This window comes from Nuphar pumila, chromosome 12, assembly GCF_984573655.1.
Source record: "Nuphar pumila chromosome 12, dmNupPumi1.hap1.1, whole genome shotgun sequence".
Lineage (NCBI taxonomy): Eukaryota > Viridiplantae > Streptophyta > Magnoliopsida > Nymphaeales > Nymphaeaceae > Nuphar > Nuphar pumila.
The window spans coordinates 93,594,902-93,613,597 of record NC_143260.1 but is presented as its reverse complement, the minus strand read 5'-3'; the positions used below and the strand labels follow the sequence as shown (position 1 = coordinate 93,613,597).

At 37.7% G+C, this 18,696-nt stretch overlaps 1 protein-coding gene across 2 annotated transcripts; it reads right to left on the bottom strand.

Moving 5' to 3' along the window:
- Positions 1-4,187: 4,187 nt before the first annotated feature.
- LOC149821199 (putative transferase At4g12130, mitochondrial) lies at positions 4,188-18,140 on the bottom strand. Of its 2 annotated transcripts, XM_089983239.1 has the most exons (5): positions 17,605-18,140; positions 16,748-16,995; positions 16,498-16,596; positions 5,000-5,158; positions 4,188-4,829 (listed from the first exon to the last, which is right to left on the bottom strand). In XM_089983239.1, the coding sequence occupies exons 1-5, from the start codon at positions 18,123-18,125 to the stop codon at positions 4,603-4,605; spliced, it is 1,254 nt and encodes a 417-aa protein (XP_089839365.1). In that variant the 5' UTR covers positions 18,126-18,140; the 3' UTR covers positions 4,188-4,602. The 2 variants fall into 2 exon arrangements, with proteins under 2 accessions (XP_089839365.1, XP_089839364.1); XM_089983238.1 differs by lacking the exon at positions 5,000-5,158.
- Between the last annotated feature and the right edge of the window lie 556 nt (positions 18,141-18,696).

Genomic DNA, 18,696 nt, shown 5'->3' with positions numbered 1-18,696 from the left:
AGTTGTTCATATGTTGATGCAACACGTTCAATGGGACTGATTTTGGGTCTTCTATGTTTTGGTTTGCACCTTTAACTGTTTTTCTCTGCTCGTTACATTTGATCCTTTGGTTTACACCTGCAATTGATTTTCTCTTCTCATTCTCTATCGGCTCTACACATATGACAGTAAAGACACTAAATATAATGATGATATGATGTGTTAGATGCATAAAGCAAAAAGACAGCACAGTTGTTCTTTGAGATCTGGGTTTCCACTAGCGGCGAGGCTTCTGGGTTGGTCACCCATTGGATGATCGATCTGCATATATCGTACCAATGTTAGTAACTATAATGGCACTACTGAGTCAATTAGTCACAGAGAGAAAATGATGATCCAACCCAAAAACAAGCCTTAAATTATAGACGTAAAGCACGTATCATCTTAAACAAAAATTCAGAGGAAAAATAGTAAAACAACCAAACGACCTTAGTTGCAGACATATCTATATATTCTGTTTTGTCTTTTTTTCAGTTGTTTCGACTTCACAGACTTCGTAGAGATGATAATGGCTGGTATAAGTTCAGAAGGCAGTGTTGTTTGCTGAGATGTAGGAAGCAAATCTCCCATTTGTCATCCGCAGAGTTTGTATGGACAGCTCCTATTAGGACTTTGCTTTTGTGCCATATTTGTGTGGGTAGGAGTGGTAGCTGGTAACCACGTGTGATAGGAAAGACTACACAATAGACTTTTCCACCAGGGAGTGTTTACATCGTTATCAGCCAAAAGTTTTGTTCAGAACTAATTTGTTCTACAGAATTTAGTGAAGGACACCTGATTTTGGCTGTAATTAGATATATATGAACGACCTATCCAAACCGTTGTGTGATGGGGGGTACCTGGTATTCTTGTTTCCCTATTCAAAATGACATCTGTATTTAAAATGAATGTTATATGTTGCTCTATTCATAGTAAAAAAATCTGTCTCTAGATTTTCTCAATAAATAAAATCAGATGATAAATAAAAAACATACTTTTTGTTATAAGACTATTTGAAAAAATTGTAAAACTAAAATTGCAAGAGTCAGAAGGAAACGATTAAAATTCAGACACTATGACCCTAAAAGTGCAATAGTTAGAAAAATTAGCTTGAAAAAAGCTATTAAAAAGTAGGTTAGTAATTAAGGACATCGCTCGATTGTAAGCAGATGCAGATATGGCATTTGGAAAAATGTGTAAAATAAGTTTGGTAAACGCAGGGTTCCTCATTCAGATTTCACTTCTAAGTTCGTTTGGTGGATGTCCATCCAGTTCCATGTTCCTTGGCTTAAGACTTGCTGGGATCTTATTTTCCATATCGTATGCTTGTTGTTTTGGAAGTTGAGAAATACTTCGTACCATGAGGCGTCCCTTCCGGGTAGGGAGGCAATTGCAGATAGTGTGTGGGCAGCATGTGTTACAGTGGCCAGCGGGTGTAGAAGAAGAGGCGTGGCTGTTTTCGAGAAGCTGTATAGTTTCAAACCAGTTCTGGATGGAAGAGTGCCAGTTGATTACGATCAGGTTTGGGTCAGCTTCGTTTAGACGTTATGATTTGATTTCATTTGCTGCGTACGATCAATTCAGATTTTTATTTATCGGGTGGTGTAAAGCATATTAAGGTTGGGTGGATGAAATGGAAAAGTGCAACTGGTGTGTTGTGCGATCGTAGAATGCCATTGCGGTTGAAGAGAAAGTTTTATAGGACGACAATTAGACCCGCTTTACTACATGGTACGGAATGTTGGGCTGCCAAGAGACACCATATTAAAAAAATGAGTGTAGCTGAGATGTGTATGCTTCGATGGATGTGTGGAAAGACACTAAAAGATAAGATTCAGAACGAGAAAATACGTAAGAAGGTAGACATTGCATCCATTGAAAATAAGATGAGTGAGAATCGTTTACGATGGTTTGGGCATATTCGGCGAAGGCCTAATGATGCTCCGGTTAGAAGGATGAAGAAATGGAAAAATATATTAGCTAAAAAAGGTCGGCGTAGGCCTAAGAAGACTTGGATGGAGATGATAAGAAAGGATATGAATGCTTTGAACCTCACCAAGGACATGACATTGGATAGAAATGATTGAAGGAGAAGGATTCATGTGGAGGACCCAAAATGATTTTATTTTTGGTTCATATCGCCGACCCCAATTGTTTGGGATGAAGGAGTTGTTGTTGTTTGTTTGTTGTTTGGGTGGTGTAAAGAGTATTAAGAATTCCATCCCCATAGAGTGGAGACTGTTGTACTATTTTTTCTGATTTGCCCAGTGGGCTTGAAGTGCTGGTGGTTCAGAATTCACAGAGATGGTGCAGGGCATCCTTTTCTTCCCTCGGCTCTCTTTATCTCGCAACTTTCGCTTTGACAGAGTTTTGTGTAAATGGTACCTGTTGGTTGTGGGTCATGTCCTGTTCATGTTAGGTTCTGGTAGTCATTTTCTTTGGAAGGATAAGCCCCCAGATTGGCTACCCTTTCAAGGGTGCTCATTTGTTCTGGGGGTAATGCCTTAGCGTCCTTATTCAAAAAAAAAAAAACTTTGATCAGAATTTTACAGGTCCTAAGAAGAAACAAGTATGAATTTATGTACTTATTTCGTAATTAACATTAAATAATCATAAAAGCAAGGTATAATAGGTAAAAACGAAAGGGTAAAAGGTTCTCAACCCTTCCTTTCTCCAAAAAACAGAAAGGGCAAAACACCAACCACTGCCATTTTCCTTTGAGCTTCCAACAATGATCCTCCATCCAAGCCGCTACCGAGCAGTGGCACTCTTTGACCAGACAGCCTTAGAGGATTTTTGTGCCGCCCCTAACGTGTCAAACCGCGTTTGCTGCTGCTCTTTCTTTTCTCCTCTTTCTCTGAGTAAGGGTTTCTTCCCTCTTTTGGGAAATGTCGAGTGCTCAGAGGGCTGCACTTAAGGTTTTTCTTCGTCGACAACTTTTGAATGCTGACAACACCCAATTTTCCGACGACACAAAAAATCCATTGTTCCTCTTTTTTTTCCTGTTTTAATCACTCATTTTATTGGTTTATTTCTGTTAATGTACAAAAAAGAGTGGATTTTGGGCTTGCCGGAAGCACTCCGATTATACAGGCAACCAGTGGTGAGCACTTTTGGTGCCGTTCACCAGAGACATGGTACATTCTAAAAAAATGAAACCCCTTCGGCATACACAAAACATGAATTTTCTTTTTCACTATTTGTTTGAAAAATAAAATATCACTGACCTTTCACAATATTCCCTTTTTGCGTTTTTCAGTTTGATGGTGGCTGATTCCTGCGAATCAATACATGCACAAGGACCGTTCGAGCACCGTAAGGATGGACCAGTCTGCTCTCTGATACCACTGTTAAAATACATAAGAGGGTGAACCCAAATCGAAGAGCATACGCAGTTACGTAGGAAGTCATCACGGATAGATAGTTTGATCACAATCTCTAGCCTTTCATTATTGATTTTTTTTTTCAGAAACTATAATTCTATATTTTCATTAAATCATAGAACCTAACCCTAAAGCCTTCTTATAATCCTGAAAGGGAGCTGAATTGGGCATGTCTAATGAAGAAGTGCCCTTTCAACTCAAGGGTTGAATCCCTTGGATTCATAGTTATTTGTTACATGGAATTGGAAGACATGTAACCATTGGAGGTGACCTCTCCTACGGTTACTTTATAACCATATAGCAGATGAATAAAAGACAATTTTTGAAAGTACAGACAAGCAGAAAAGATAATTTCTTATTACTCAGAAGTGAGACCCTGTACTCAAGAAATGCAGACACAAACTAGTGCATGAAAACAAAGAAGATAAAATAGACATATGCAAGGCATGTATGGAACGGCATACACAAAATGATTGCACTAACAAGCAGTCGTCATGAAAGGCAATAAAAGAGAAGAAACAGACCGGCCCCACACTTGTTAAAGAACCTTAAAGGGCAAGCCTATAAGTACTGAATCTCTTGCCACTGAAAGAGTCAGAGATTGAAGGAATTCACAACCAATCACAAAAGGCAAGATGTGAGAGTTGGCCACGGAAGTCAGACAAACATCATGGCCATGAAATTGAATTTGGTGAACGTTTATAACAGTACCATAAAAGAAAAAAAAAGACTCTCTCTCTCTCTCTCTCTCTCTCTCTCTCTCTCTCTCTCTCTCTCTCTCTCTCTCTCTCTCTCTAGAGAGGGATTGATTTGCAAAAGTGGTATTAGAGAAGTTTTGTTATACAATGTTGTGTACATTCCGTCCGAAAATTATTGCACGGCCTTGGCAGTTGTGTTGGAAAAGTCCCACAATGTTATCTTGCGCCAGTGGCTAGCTACAGCTACTTTAACCAAAAGTCGACTTTGTTGTAAATTCCTCGGTAGCACCACCACTTCATACTCAATTTTCTACGGTTCTGTTTAAACATCCGAATCTGAGGCCTCAATCTTTCTGAAGCATGCCTGTATCATCTCTATGACTTGTGAAGCCCATCAGCTAGCTGGGCAGGTTAAGATACTTCTCAACATAAATATTGCAATGGATGGAAAGAGTGCGAACGAAAATATGAGATTTTATACAGGTCTAAGCAACGGCAGGGTGCTATTCCTCCCCATGACCCCATTCTGCAGGCCACCACTGTGGACAGAAAACTTTCACATGGACATCCTCCTGTTCTTTAATTCTCAGTGAACTAGAGCCTTTGAGGGCTTCTTCCAGTCTCAACACACCCATACCTCGGCAGCCGACCACCGTCGTTACAGAACCTGCATCTTTACTGGATGAAACATTCACAACTTCTGTGCCCCGACTGACCTTTGCTTCTATTTCTGTTGAGAAAAAGCAAAAGATAAAACCACCATTAAGAATGACAATGGTCCGTAATCAGCAGTTCTTATGGAAAAAGAATGCAACTGCAAGCAAAGATATCCCAGCCATCCATATAACAAGTACCTTTACCCTGTCCATCAACAAAGATAACCATCCATATAACAAGTACCTTTACCCTGTCCATCGACAAAGATCATAGGGAGCAAACGCCGGCGGATTACACCACAGTGGTGTGTCCGAGCAATCAACTCTTGACCGAGATAGCATCCCTTCTCAAAGCTGATCGCATTCAAACCAGCAAAATTGTATTCAAGAGGGATTGCCTCACCTGTGCAAGTTTATGGTAGAGCTTTTCAGGCAAAAACTAACCGTATGGCAAATTTTTTATTTGCATTACAATTCTGTAAAGAAGAGCAAACACATACTTCCTAGAGGAAAGTACAGCTAGGATTCCTCTAAATATAGGTTGAACAGAGAACCATGAAAGAAAATGAATAGAAAGCATCCATATCAGAAAGCAACCAATAGAAAATACATACTTTTACCTATAAGGAAAGTACACACACAAAAGGGCGACCACACGCTTGCACACACACACACACACACACACACACACACACACACACACATACAAAGCAACCATTGTCTCATGTGCAGATAAACGAGGCATGAGCCTTTAATGATAGGTGAGATCCTTGAGATCTTCATGCTGGTTAGCAGCAACCTGCAGATGATGTTCTATTAAGAAACTGGACAGATGTGCCATGAGGAAACCAAACCCAGATACATTAATAATGTACTTGCATTCACTTGAGAATTTTCTTCGTATGTGCTTCAAAATAACCAGATCCAGGATATGGATCTCAAACTCGCTCCTTCAGTAGTGGCAAAAAGTGAACCAATATGCATATTAATAAAATTGGCATCTTTCAAAGAGGAGCGTCAACCATCTTCCGTGCGATTCTGAGTGACAAGACACTTGTTTCATTTTCTTCGTATGTGCTTCAAAATAACCAGATCCAGGATATGGATCTCAAACTCGCTCCTTCAGTAGTGGCAAAAAGTGAACCAATATGCATATTAATAAAATTGGCATCTTTCAAAGAGGAGCGTCAACCATCTTCCGTGCGATTCTGAGTGACAAGACACTTGTTTCGTCTTTTTCTGACCTCGTTCAGCAAGATTTCCCGCTCACAACACCCAGCTCTCGTGTGAAACAAGGTACTAGCTTTGTCTGCAGTCCAATGTTTTTGCCACACCTCCCCACCTATCAAGTGTCGGGCATCAAGGAGACCCTCGTGTTAAGCTACGTACTCACATCAACCATTAAGACATAGAGAACGGGACTGAAAGTCTCATCGTAGTCCAAACCATATTCTTGTATATAACCCTTTCCAATGAGCCTGGGTTTATGTCTTTTTATAGTACCATCAGGTTTATACTTTATTTTGTACACTTATTTTGAACCAACAATGTTTTTATCATTTGGTCTTGGTACTACATCTCATGTTTGATATTCTTGTAAGGCCTTTGTCTCCTCATTCATTGCCTCAACCCATCTTTTGTGTTTGACTGATCAAAAGATTTTAGTGTATCATGTTTAACTATTTCAGTAAAAAATAATTGATGCTCTACAAAGAAACTGTCATACCTTACCCATCTTTCAATTGGATGTTGAATCCTTGTTAATCTCCTTGGCTCAATAATATCACTCGGAACATATGGGCTTTCCCTTAAAGGTTAATTTTGTGCTTGACTCTTTTGGTCATCTAGTATATAGAACACCTTTGTATATTTGAAAATCAGCTGGTGATTGTCCATCATTAAGGTTGTTGTTCTGCACATTAGGCAGCATCTCTTCAATGTTCAAGTTGGACTTGGTACATTCCTGTGAATTAGCTTTAAGGTTGGGAAGGTCAAAAAGTTCATCATTCAGGCATGGCCGATAATACTCCGTGTGTGGAGCAGATTCAAGCATATTCTGAACAGGTTTGTCTTTAGTAGCGTCCTGAAAAGACAGTTCATCAAAAATCACATTTCGGGATATTCTAATGGACTTTGTGAGAGGGTCATAACAGCAGTACCCTTTGTAATCATCTGCATACCCAACAAACCTGCATACATAAGCTCTTTTATCAAATTTAATCCTCAGAGACTTGTCTATGTGCACATAACACGTGCAGCCCCATGACTTCAAGTCATCATAATTCGTGTTTTTCACATAAAGCTTATAGAATGAAGACCTATTTCCTGATCTTTTCATTGGCAGCCTATTTATCACAAAAATAGCAGAATGAAAAGCTTCTGTCCATAAACATATAGGTATATTATTGGTATGAATCATGGCAAAACTACTCTCTATAATATAGTAATGTTTTCTTTCAGCAACGCCATTTTGTTGAGGTGTATATGGGCAAGATATTCTATGATTAATTCTGTTATCATTCAAATAGTCAATGAATTCCTTTGAGCAAAATTCTCCACCCCCATCACATTGAAAATTAAGAATAGGATTAGGAAAATGATTCTTCACAAACAAATGAAACTTATGAAATATGTTGAATACTTCATATTTGTGCTTTATAAAGAATATTCAAGCATAACGAGTGAAGTCATCAATAAATATGACATAATATCTACTTCCACAAAATGAATTCTTAGGTGCAGGACCCCAAACATCAAAATGAATAACTTCAAAGGGTTTGAAAGTATCATTACTAGAAAAAGAAAAAGGTAAAACATGACTTACATATTTGACAACTTAAATATACAAGACCTAGACTTTTCACATAAACTGGACCTAAGAATAAGATAATTAGATACAAGTTCCTCAAAAAGGACTTATTACAATGAGCTAAACGACTATGCCACATTTCAGGCTTATTTGACTCATCAACATTAGAGACATAAATGAAAAAAGATGACCCAAGCGGCAACAACTTCAGTTTGGATAGCACTTTAGGGGCGGTGGCTTTTCCAGCTTAATTTTCTTTGAAGATGTAAATATTCTCGTATCCCTCCCTTTCAGCGAACGTCTTATTCGTGATAAGATCCTTCACATAGACAAAATCAAGGGTAAATGAGACGTTTGACTTTACATCATTAACAAGTTTAGAAATAGATTTCAAGTTTTTCTTGATATTGAGAATATAAAGAACATTAGATAGAGAAAGGATTTTAGAACTAGAAATAGGAATAGACACTGGACCAAAGTGAGATATGGGGTGATGAGTTCCATTTCCAGTAACAACATTGCCTTTATCATGATAAGGAATTAAGTCAGAAAACTTACCCATATCATTACCGATGTAGTTGGCTACCCCAAAGTCGATGTACCATATACCTTGGTCATTCTGTTTTAGGTTTAAACCATTGAGAGTTGTTAATAACACATGTTTATCCAACGTAGCATTGTCGGTCTCACTGGATTGTGCCTTTTGCTGTTGCCTGGAACTTCCACCATCTGGCTTATTTTGAACCATGTTCACCTGAGTATTGTACCTGGGATCGTCCTTGAACCAACAATTTGCTTTTATGTGGTCAGGTTTTTTGCACACACAATAGGTAGGGATGCCTCTTCCTGCTTGATTGTTTAAAAAAGGTATATTTGGAGTAGGCAACAACCCTCGCCCTGCTGCATTATTTTTGTCACTGCCTCCACGAAATCCACGGCCTCTCCCACAGAAAGATCAAGTATAAAGCACATTTTGGGAATCTCAATGTCCTTTGCTCATACTGTCCGATAGACCTTTAAGAGACATCTCATAGGTAAGAAGTTTAGGCCTCAAATGTTCAAAAGTGGGGAGAGCATCAAGACACTCCAAAGTGGTAAAGAATACATGATACTCTGGCCCTAAACCATTTAAGGTCTATTGTACTTTGCCTTTATCAGATACCTTATATCCGATCTAAGCCAACTGATCGGTTATGCTCTTAATCTTATTAAGATAGTCCATGATAGAGGTGGTGGTGTCCTTTAAATTTTGAAATTCACGCTTCAAAAACATTACCTTGGACTATGATATCTGAGAATAAGTTTCTACCAAATACTTCCATAATTGCATAGCCGTACAATCATATGAAATTCTGATCAAAACTTCTTGTGAAAGAGTTGAAGTAATATACACAACTAGAGCCTGATCTCTTTTCATCCAATTGCCAAACTCTAGATTCTTGATTTGAGATTAAGAAATGACTTTTCGTTCTCATCCTTTTTATCCTGTAAAATAAATTCTGGTGGAACCGAGACGGATCCATCCAAGTGCCCCAATAGATCCTTGTAATGAAATATGCGAAAACGTAATACAAGAATTATAATGCATTCACAATGTCCAATAATGAACAAGCACAAAGGCACAAGAGAGAGATAAGAGAGAAGTCCACTATGGGACAATACAAAAAGCCTTTAAAAGGCTACACAACAAATAAGTAAAAAGTAAAGAACTTTATTGTAATGGAGCTTACAAGCTTAAGAATACAAGGGCAAAAATCTCCTATTTATACATAAAGAAAAGGGGAAAAGGAGAGCCATGTGGGACCCTCAATGCTTAATAAAAAAGACAAAAAAGAAAAAAACAAAAGGAAAAATAAAAATAAATCTACTCTATTTGAAATAGTTGTTTCTAGAAGCAACTATGTAAAAAAACCAAAATACCTCTATCGGGTATTGTATATATGTATATATATATATATATATTTTAATACCCCCCTCAAACTTTACGGGGAGATGACCGAAAGTTTGTTAAGAAGAAAAATAAAACGGAGAGCAAGAACAGCTTTGGTAAAGAAGTCCGCCAACAGGTACTCTGATGTGACATAAGGCAATGTAATAGTTCCTCTCCAGATATTCATCACGTACATAGTGGTAGTCCATCTCTATATGCTAAGTGCGCTCATGAAAGGTATGATTGCTGACAATGTAAATTGCACTCTTATTATTGCAACATAGCTTCGAAGGACTAGAGATGTTTACACTCATGCCTCTAAGAAGATTTCGTAACCAAACTAATTTCATAGTTTGGAGTTGTCATAGCTTTGTATTCGGCTTCAGTAGAGGATAACGAGACCTTCTGTTGCCTCTTGCATTTCTAGGTAACCAGAAAATCTCCTAAAAATCACAAAAACCAATAGTTGAGATTCTATCATTAAGGTTTTCCCCCCAATCAGCATAAGTATAAGCAAGTAAATTTAATTATGAGGATGATGATAGAAATAGTCATTTAGTAATGGTATTCTTGATATATCTAACAATTTTTAGCACAGAACTCATGTGTACAGTTGTAGGAGCATGCTGAAATTGATTAGCAGAGTGGATGGCATGAGCTATATTTAGTCTGGTAATGAGCAGATAAATGAGAGATCCAATTAGTTGTCTGTAAGGTGTAGGATCTTCAAGAAGAGTTCCATCTTCAAGTCTTAACTTTGCATTGACCACCTCAGGAGTTTTCACCTTCTTATCATCTAAAATTCCAGATTTAATACATATATCTGCAGCAAGTTTCATTTGAGAAAGTATATACCCTCTAGGAGAGTATTCAACTTCAATTCCTAAAAAATATCTTAAGAATCTTAAATCAGACATATCAAAATTATATTTTAACATATTTTTAACATTACTAACTCCAATTTTATCATTCCCTGTTATAATCATATCTACATAAAGTAGAAGAATAACAAAACTAGTTCCTGCATTTTTCACAAAGAGTGCAGTGTCAGTATAGCATGAACGAAAACCCAGACTAGTCATGACATCACTGAATCTATCATACCAGGCCTTAGGAGCCTGCTTAAAACTATATAATGCTTTTAAAAGTTTAAGAGTTTTTCCTTATTCAATGTTAAATCCCAACGGAGGATCCATATAGACTTCTTCATTTAGTTTTCCATTAAGAAAGACATTTTTAACATCCAATTGATATATAGGTCATTTTTTGGTTAACGCAACAACTATTAGGGTCCAAACACTAGTCATTCTAGCTATGCGTGCAAAGGTTTCCTCATATTCAACATCATATTCTTGTGAGTATCCTTTAGCTACTAATCTTGCTTTACATCGTTCTAAAGTTCCATCACTTTTAGTTTTAACTTTAAAAACCCACCAGCATCAAATAGGTTTTTTGTTGAGAGGGAGCTTAACTACCTCCCAAGTGTTAGCTTTCTTAAGTGCATCTAGTTCTATATTCATGGCTTCAATCCAATGTGGTATATTTTTGGCTTGATTTTAATGTACGGGCTCATGATAGGAGTGTAAAGTTATTAAGCAAGCCCTATAATTAGGTGATAGTGTTTCATAGGATACAAACCTATTTCATGGAATGGATTCTCTAGTAGATCGTCTAAAAGAGGTTTTTTCTAGAGACTCATTATTTTAAGAAATTTTTTCTAAGGCACTAATAGGTTTGTGTTGCTCACGCCGAGTATAAACTTGAAGATTTTTAGAATTATCAATGATGTCATCACTACTTGGTGATGTTTCAATATTAGAGTTTTCATAATGTGTATCATCTATTATTTTAAAATGATTCAATGAATCATCATTAGGGTGCATATCTTCCGTTGGAGAAAGATCATACAAGAACATATAGTCAATTTCATCTTATCAAGATTTTCAAAACCATTTTTATCTTCCAAGAATGTCACAACTTTGGAAACATAAAGTTTGTTATTTTTTAAATCAAAGCATTTATATCCTTTTTTATTTTCACTGTATCCAAGGAAAACACACTCAATCGCTTTTGAAGACAACTTATCTCTTTTGTGTAAAAGTACAAAACATTTGCAACCGAAAACTCATAAGTGATTGAAGTCTGGTGCCATGTTGAGAAGTTTTTCATAAGAAGAGATATTTTTTAATGTAGATGATGGCATACAATTTATTAAATAAGTGGAGGTTAGAACGGCTTCAGCCCAAAAAATTTGAGGGATATTTTTAAAAATAAGTAATGTTCTAGCAGTTTCTACAATATGCCTATGTTTTCTTTTCGCTAAACTGTTTTGTTGAGGTGTCCTAGGACAAGATCTTTGATGACAAATTTCATTTAGCTTTAGGTAATTTTAGAAATCATTAAATAAATATTCTCCACCCGAATCGGATATAAGAATAGATATATTACTTTGAAATTGACTTTTAACTTTTATGCAAAACTTTTTAAAAAATGAGAAAACTTCTGATTTAAGGTTAAGAAAATAAATCCATATACCTAGTAAAGTCATCGATAAATGTTACATAATATGAATAACCACCCTTAAACATAACCGGAGATGGACCCCATACATTCGAGTGCACCAATTCAAAAGGTCTTGTTGAAACAAAGGTTCTAGTTGGAAATGGAATATATTTTATTTTTTCAAGAATACAATCTTTGCAAGTCATATCTTTTTCGTTACAAAATTTGTTCTTAAAAGAAAAAAGATATATTTTTGAGTAGCTTGGATGTCCAAGTCTTTTATGCTAAGTTTTAATACTTTTGTCTTGGACATAAGTACAAAATGAGTTTGAAGGAAGAGTCAAATAATCCATAAAATAAAGGTCTCCCTTCCTATGGCCTTGCCCAATCAGCTTCTCGGACTGGAGATCTTTTACAAAACAATCATTAGATGAGAAAGATATTTCACATCCATGGTCGGCAATTTGAGAAACCTAAAAAAGATTTAGGTTTAGTTTTGGAACAACTCTAACTTTTGGAACAAAAAAATTTGAGAATTTTTTGGATTTAATGTTCCTATACTCTTTATTTTTAAAAAGGTTCCATCGGCCATAGAGACACAAGATATTTTTGAATTGGTGCATACATTGGTTAAAGCATTTTCATAGAGAGCCATATGAAAAGATGTTCCCAAATCTAAAATCCAAGAATACGTATCGGGGGGTGATGTGAAGGCAATGGCGGCACCTGAAGTAGAGGAGGTAGCTTTGAGAATTTGTTGAAGAGCTATGGAAATTTGTCCAAGTGTATCTTTAAGATCTCCACTATTGCCTTCATCTTTTTTTTTGGTGGTTCTTCAACGGAAGCAACCTTATACTTGAAAGTTTCATTCAATTTGGGGCAAGCGGGTTTAATATGACCCGACTTATTACAATGATGACAAACAATCATCTTTCTACCTCCACCGTAGTTATTATTGTTGGTATAGTTACCTTGCCTCCCAAAGTGTGGGGGTTTATATGTTTTAACATTGTTGCCGGGTTTAGACACGACTAAGACCTCATCAATACCTTTACTCATGCTAAGCTGAGTTTCTTCGTGAATAATTTCGGCAATAGCATCTTTCAAAGGAGAAAGAGTAGATCTATGTAGAAGGGAGGATCTAACTTGCCCAAATTCGGGACGAAGCCCGAAAAGAAATTGAAAAAATCTTTCTTATTCCATTTGTCTTTGCCTAAGTTCCACATCCTCAATGGCAACCCACTTAGGCTCTAAAAGTGTTAATTCATCTCATAGAGGATTTAAAGCACCATAGTAATCTTGAATGCTCAAATCACGTTGTTTGGTGGTTCTCACTTTTTCTTGCAAGAAATATGCTTTTGCGATATCTTTTTGGGTATACATACTCTTCATAAAGAACCAAGCCTCATTGGCTTTACAAAATTTGGCAATATTAGCACATACCTTGAGTTTTACATTGTTCATGAACCATGCAAGAATTTTTGCATGATTGCTCTCCCAATCTTTCACCTTTTTTTATGTTCTTCAATGGCCTTGAGGCGAGTATCTCCCTCAAGAGCTTTCTCTTGACCTCCTTCTATCTTTGTGAGCTTTAGTTGAGGTTCGAGAATAGAACCCATTACATAACCCCAAAGTTTTTTTTTCCTTTTGAGATTATTCTCCATTGCAAATGCCGATTTGAAGGAGAGATCAATCTTGGATTCTATTGTGCGGACAAGATATGGAAGGAAAAGGAAGAGCGTTGTCACTACTTCAACTACAAGAACCATATGGCTCTGATACCATGTAATGAAGTATGCGAAAATGTAATACAAGAATGCTAATGCATTCACAATATCCAATAATGAAAAAGCACAAAGGCACAAGAGAGATAAGAGAGAAGTCCACTATGGGACAATACAAAAAGCCTTTAAAAGGCTACACAAATAAGTAAAAAGTAAATAACTTTATTGTAAGGGAGCTCACAAGCAAGAATACAGGGGCAGAAGTCCCCTATTTATACACAAAGAAAAGGGGAAAATGAGAGCCATTGGAGGCTCCCACATGGTGTCGACTCTATGTGGGACCCCAAATGCTTAATAAAAAAGACAAAAAAAGAAAAAAATAAAAGAAGAAAAAATAAAAAAAAATCTACCCTATTTGAAATAGTTGTTTCTAGAAGCAACTATGTAAAAAGACCAAAATACCCTTATCAGGTATTTTATATATATATATATATATATATATATATACTTAGACTCCATATAGAAGGAGTAATTTGCATTTTCCAAAATCAGAAAATTGGAATTATTGAGTTTTTCAGACAAGCTGCAGAAGAAAATTGGAGGACAGATTTGGAGAGAAAGAAGGGCTCAAATCCATTACAAGCAATTTTTTTTTAACAATAAGATGGAATTGAGACAGTAATAAGGAAAATATTGCACAAGAAAATCAAACAAACTACTTACTTTAAACATGTATCAAGGCATAGACGAGAACCCCTTTCTTTTTCTTTTTTTTGGGAGAAGCCTTGAACAGATGTTGAATAAATCTCAAAGTAGGTCAAAACAAGGGACAATATATATATATATATATATATATATATATATATATATATATATATATATATATATATATAACGAAACTTTCTGGTCAAGATATATATGTAACAGAAAGATAAGAGGACAGATACAAAAATGAATCAGAAAATAAATTAAGAGCCCAGGGAAACTTGCAGTATTCAGATCTGATCAGATCTTATATCAAAGAACAAGAGAGAAACAGGCATTGTGTCAGATCTGGTACCAGAATCTGATCAGATCTGATAATCAGATCTAATAAACAGAATTCAGAAAAAGAAGAAATCTGATCAATGTCAGATCAGTGATCAGATTTGATTAATGTCAGACCAGAGATCAAAGGAAAGATTAAAGGATAGATAGAGAAAACAAGAGATTTGACAAATAAAAATAAAGGGATTTGGAAAAATAAAAAGATGTGATCTGATCAGATCTGATCAATGTCAGATCAAAGTTCCAAAAGAAGAAGATCAAAAAAGTAGAGAAAAGAAAAGAGAAGATTGGAGAGATAGAAAGAGATTTGGAAAAGGGTTACCCAAAAGGCAGAACAAGATCTATGAGGACATACCTGGAAGGAATCCAATCGACTGGCCCTGCTATGATACCATGTAGAATATGGTTCACCATTTTATCTCAGGTTTACTGCAGAACAAGATGAGAAGAATATGATGGACAGGAGTACTCAGAAAACGTTCTTCTAATATTGAAGAAAACGTCTAGCTAATCCTTTTATTATAACAGCCCCTCTTTGATATTTTACAGAATTTCCCTGCAACCTTTATCTCTAAGATGATAGAAACAAAGGACAAAAAGGGAACATACAAAACAATATAAAGACTCATTTGGACGTGATTTGGGTCTGGGCCCAACTGGATCCATATCTGAATCTTCAGATCTTCACGTTCCAATAAGAGAGAGGGGGGAGACTGCGACAAATGGAGAGAGAGAGTACCTGAAGACAAATGGAGGTCGCTGGAGGTCGCCAGAGCTCGCCAGAGCTCGCCGGAGAAGAGGGACTGAGCGAGAGAGGAGAGAGAGGGTAGAGTTTGGGAATTGAAAACCCCAAACCCTACTCGGTTTTTGTTTTTGATATTTCACAAGAACCAAAATTACTACTTTACCCTTTTAAAAAACAGAGTCCCTTATTTTCTCGGTAAAAAAATATTATCGAAGGCTAAAACTGTCCAAGCCCCAAAAAAAGAAACTATCTTTCTGCTATTGGGAAGCGAGCTTCACCATTAACAGGAAGCACACTACCCATTTAAAATGGTCGCTTCCCCACACGTTTCGGAAACGCCATGTTTCTCTCTTCCGAAACGTGTTTCGAGGAAGTGTTTCCCTGAGTCATATAATGTTCCTGATGACCCTGCACCAAACATTATATGACTCGGGGAAACACTTCCTCAAAACACTTTTCGGAAGAGCGAAACATGGCGTTTCCGAAATGTGTGGGGAAGCGACCATTTTAAATGGGAAGCGAGCTTCCCCATTAACAGGAAGCACACTACCCATTTAAAATGGTCGCTTCCCCCACACGTTTCGGAAACACCATGTTTCACTCTTCCGAAACGTGTTTCGAGGAAGTGTTTCCCCGAGTCATATAATGTTCCCGATAACCCTGCACCAAACACAGCTAATGCAAGATAAATTTTCCAAATCCATCTCATAAACCTAGAGAACATTTGAGAGTGTGCTACTAATTATAAATGGGTCATACTCTGATGTCTATCTATGGTTCTGTACTACATAAATTTATAACATGAGCAATAAATGGAGACCACAACAACAAAGGCTCAACCAAGAAAATGTGAACAACTAGCAAATAACACATTTCTGGTCTCATGATAGAGAAGAATTTTCTTCGATTTTTCTGCACTTGTTAGGCATAAGAGAACAGGAGCAATCTAAATAACATGAATATAAGTGTAAGAGAAGCAATGCACCTTTGGGGATTTCAGTGGAACCCTCTGCAACACCTCTCTCTATTCTCCATAGAACATAGTAATGCTCATCGACTTCCTTATTGGCTTCAACCAATGGTGCTGCAGGAGGCGGAAGAATCACCATCAATATGTTAAGTGATGTATTTGAAAGTTAAACCAATAACTGCAGACAAGTTCTCAAGAAATAAGACTGAGAAATGCAATATGTGAGAATGACAATGGTTAGACATTTAATGCCTTGAAATCTTACGAGATGTATCAGATGGGAAAATCCCCCTAAAACCAAGGGAAGCCAACCGAGGGTCCCTGAACCATCTCCATCCAAGATTATTTCCTTGTGCAGCAGTTTTGCCTGCATCATCAACTGCACCGCCCCAACCCACTGCTGCCGCCTCAGGTTCACCAGTAGACGAGGGCTCGTCAAAAATTCCAAAGCGTTGCCAGCAAGAGAATTCTTGAGCCACATTCTCTATATCAACCTTTGCTCTCAAGCGGTACCTTTCACATATGAAAGAGATTTATTGGAATCTCTTCTAAACAATGGCGGGTCATTCTCACCAATTTAAGCATCAATTACTCACAGAAGCGCATCAAAACTAATTGATCGGTCTTAACTATGAGTTATCATCAAGACAATTCAAAAAATAATAATAGTACCTTTACTTGGATGCACCCACATATCCAGAAAAGTGGGATAAAGCTGGAATACCATTATGTTTCACAAGGCAATGTCCAAAACCTACCCCAGCCAACCTGGAACCCAAGGCACATAAACGCAAACCTATATGCAGTAATAGCTCAAAAGGCCACTAAGAGAACTACACCCATTCTCTAGTAACAGGTACCACCCACTTATCCAAAAAACAAGGGAAAGTTAGGATATCACACTATGCTCCATAATGCAGTATCGCAACTTATCCTGCATTTCTGGATAAGTGGGTTCATCCAATTCTGCAAATAGCAACAGCCTTGTTCAAGATGGGTAAACCCAATTTCCTGAAACGCAATATCCCAACTTAGCCCCCCGTTTCTGGACAAGTGGGTGCATCCAATTCTGCAAATATCAATATATTTGTTCAAGATGGTCAGTCCCAATTTCCTGCATACCTCTTGAAGTACTCCAGGATCTCGTCCAAGCACTGGGAATCGACATCCGCAAACAGGGTCATCTCAGGGGCGGCCGGGCCAGGGCCAGCACCAGTGCGATCCAGCATCTGCTCGGGGGAAGGCGGACGATAGAGGAAAAAGTCGTAAAGGAAGCGCCCGCGAGGGGTAAGGATGGTGGAGTAGACGGGTGGAGTCGAATGTAGGGGCTGGTTGGGAGTGGGAAAGGAGGCAAGCTCTTCCCTGGGGGGCTCGGCGAAGCGGCGGACATCGTTGGTGAGGAGGCCCTGCAGGAACTTGACGGTGTCGGGGCCGCGGAATCGGATAACGGAGCGGCTCCTGAGGAGAGAAGAGAAGGGCCCATGAATGCTGCTGCTTCTCTTCTCACCGTCCTCTGCAGAATGGTGCTCAGCAGCCGATGGTGGTGATGAAGAGAGGCTTCGGCAAGAGAGAAGGCTTGCGCAACGGCTGCAGATACCATGAGAAAGAGCCTTTCGGAGGGAAGAAGGAGCCATACACAGCATCAGTTTCGCTCCTCTTTGTCTTTCTATTGAGATTGCAGCTGCTCATCAAAAGCAACAAGCGCTGCGTGTTGGTTCAGTCCAGACTACGTGTAAAGCAGAGAAACGTTGCATATGGTGTGAAAAAAATTCTAAACTTTCTTTTTAGAGAGCTGCTTTTGTCTTTTGCCCCAAAAAATAGTGGCCCCTCCCACGTTTCCTTTTTAAAAACACTGCAAATCATAGCGAGCAAAAGTTTAAAACCGCAATTTCTTGGCTGTGAATTTATTGTTAAAAACAAACCAAATTGCACAAGAAAAAACTAATAATATCTAAAGCATGTTCCATTGACCACAGAATAATAGGAATATCAAGTCAAAAGAGAAATGTCAAGTTTAGATTGATCTTTCATTAAGAAAGAAACTCAATTCAAATGTCCATGAGGGTTTCTCTCAAAAAACAAAAAAAATGTCCATGAGGGTCTCATTCAAAACCAATAAAACCATAAAACAAAAGAGACCCAATTCACAAAGTCAAGATTAAATCATCACACAGAACACCATTGACCACGGGTGCAAAAAATAACATCACTCTG

Bases quoted from the DNA above. Each gene is read 5' to 3' on its own strand.
- LOC149821199 (XM_089983239.1), bottom strand. From the start codon at position 18,125: ATGCTGTGTATGGCTCCTTCTTCCCTCCGAAAGGCTCTTTCTCATGGT. The intron at 5,159-16,497 runs GTGCATTGCTTC...AAACTTGCACAG, and splicing joins TTCCACTGAAATCCCCAAAG to GTGAGGCAATCCCTCTTGAA. The intron at 4,830-4,999 runs GTACTTGTTATA...TTTTCTCAACAG, and splicing joins TGTCGATGGACAGGGTAAAG to AAATAGAAGCAAAGGTCAGT.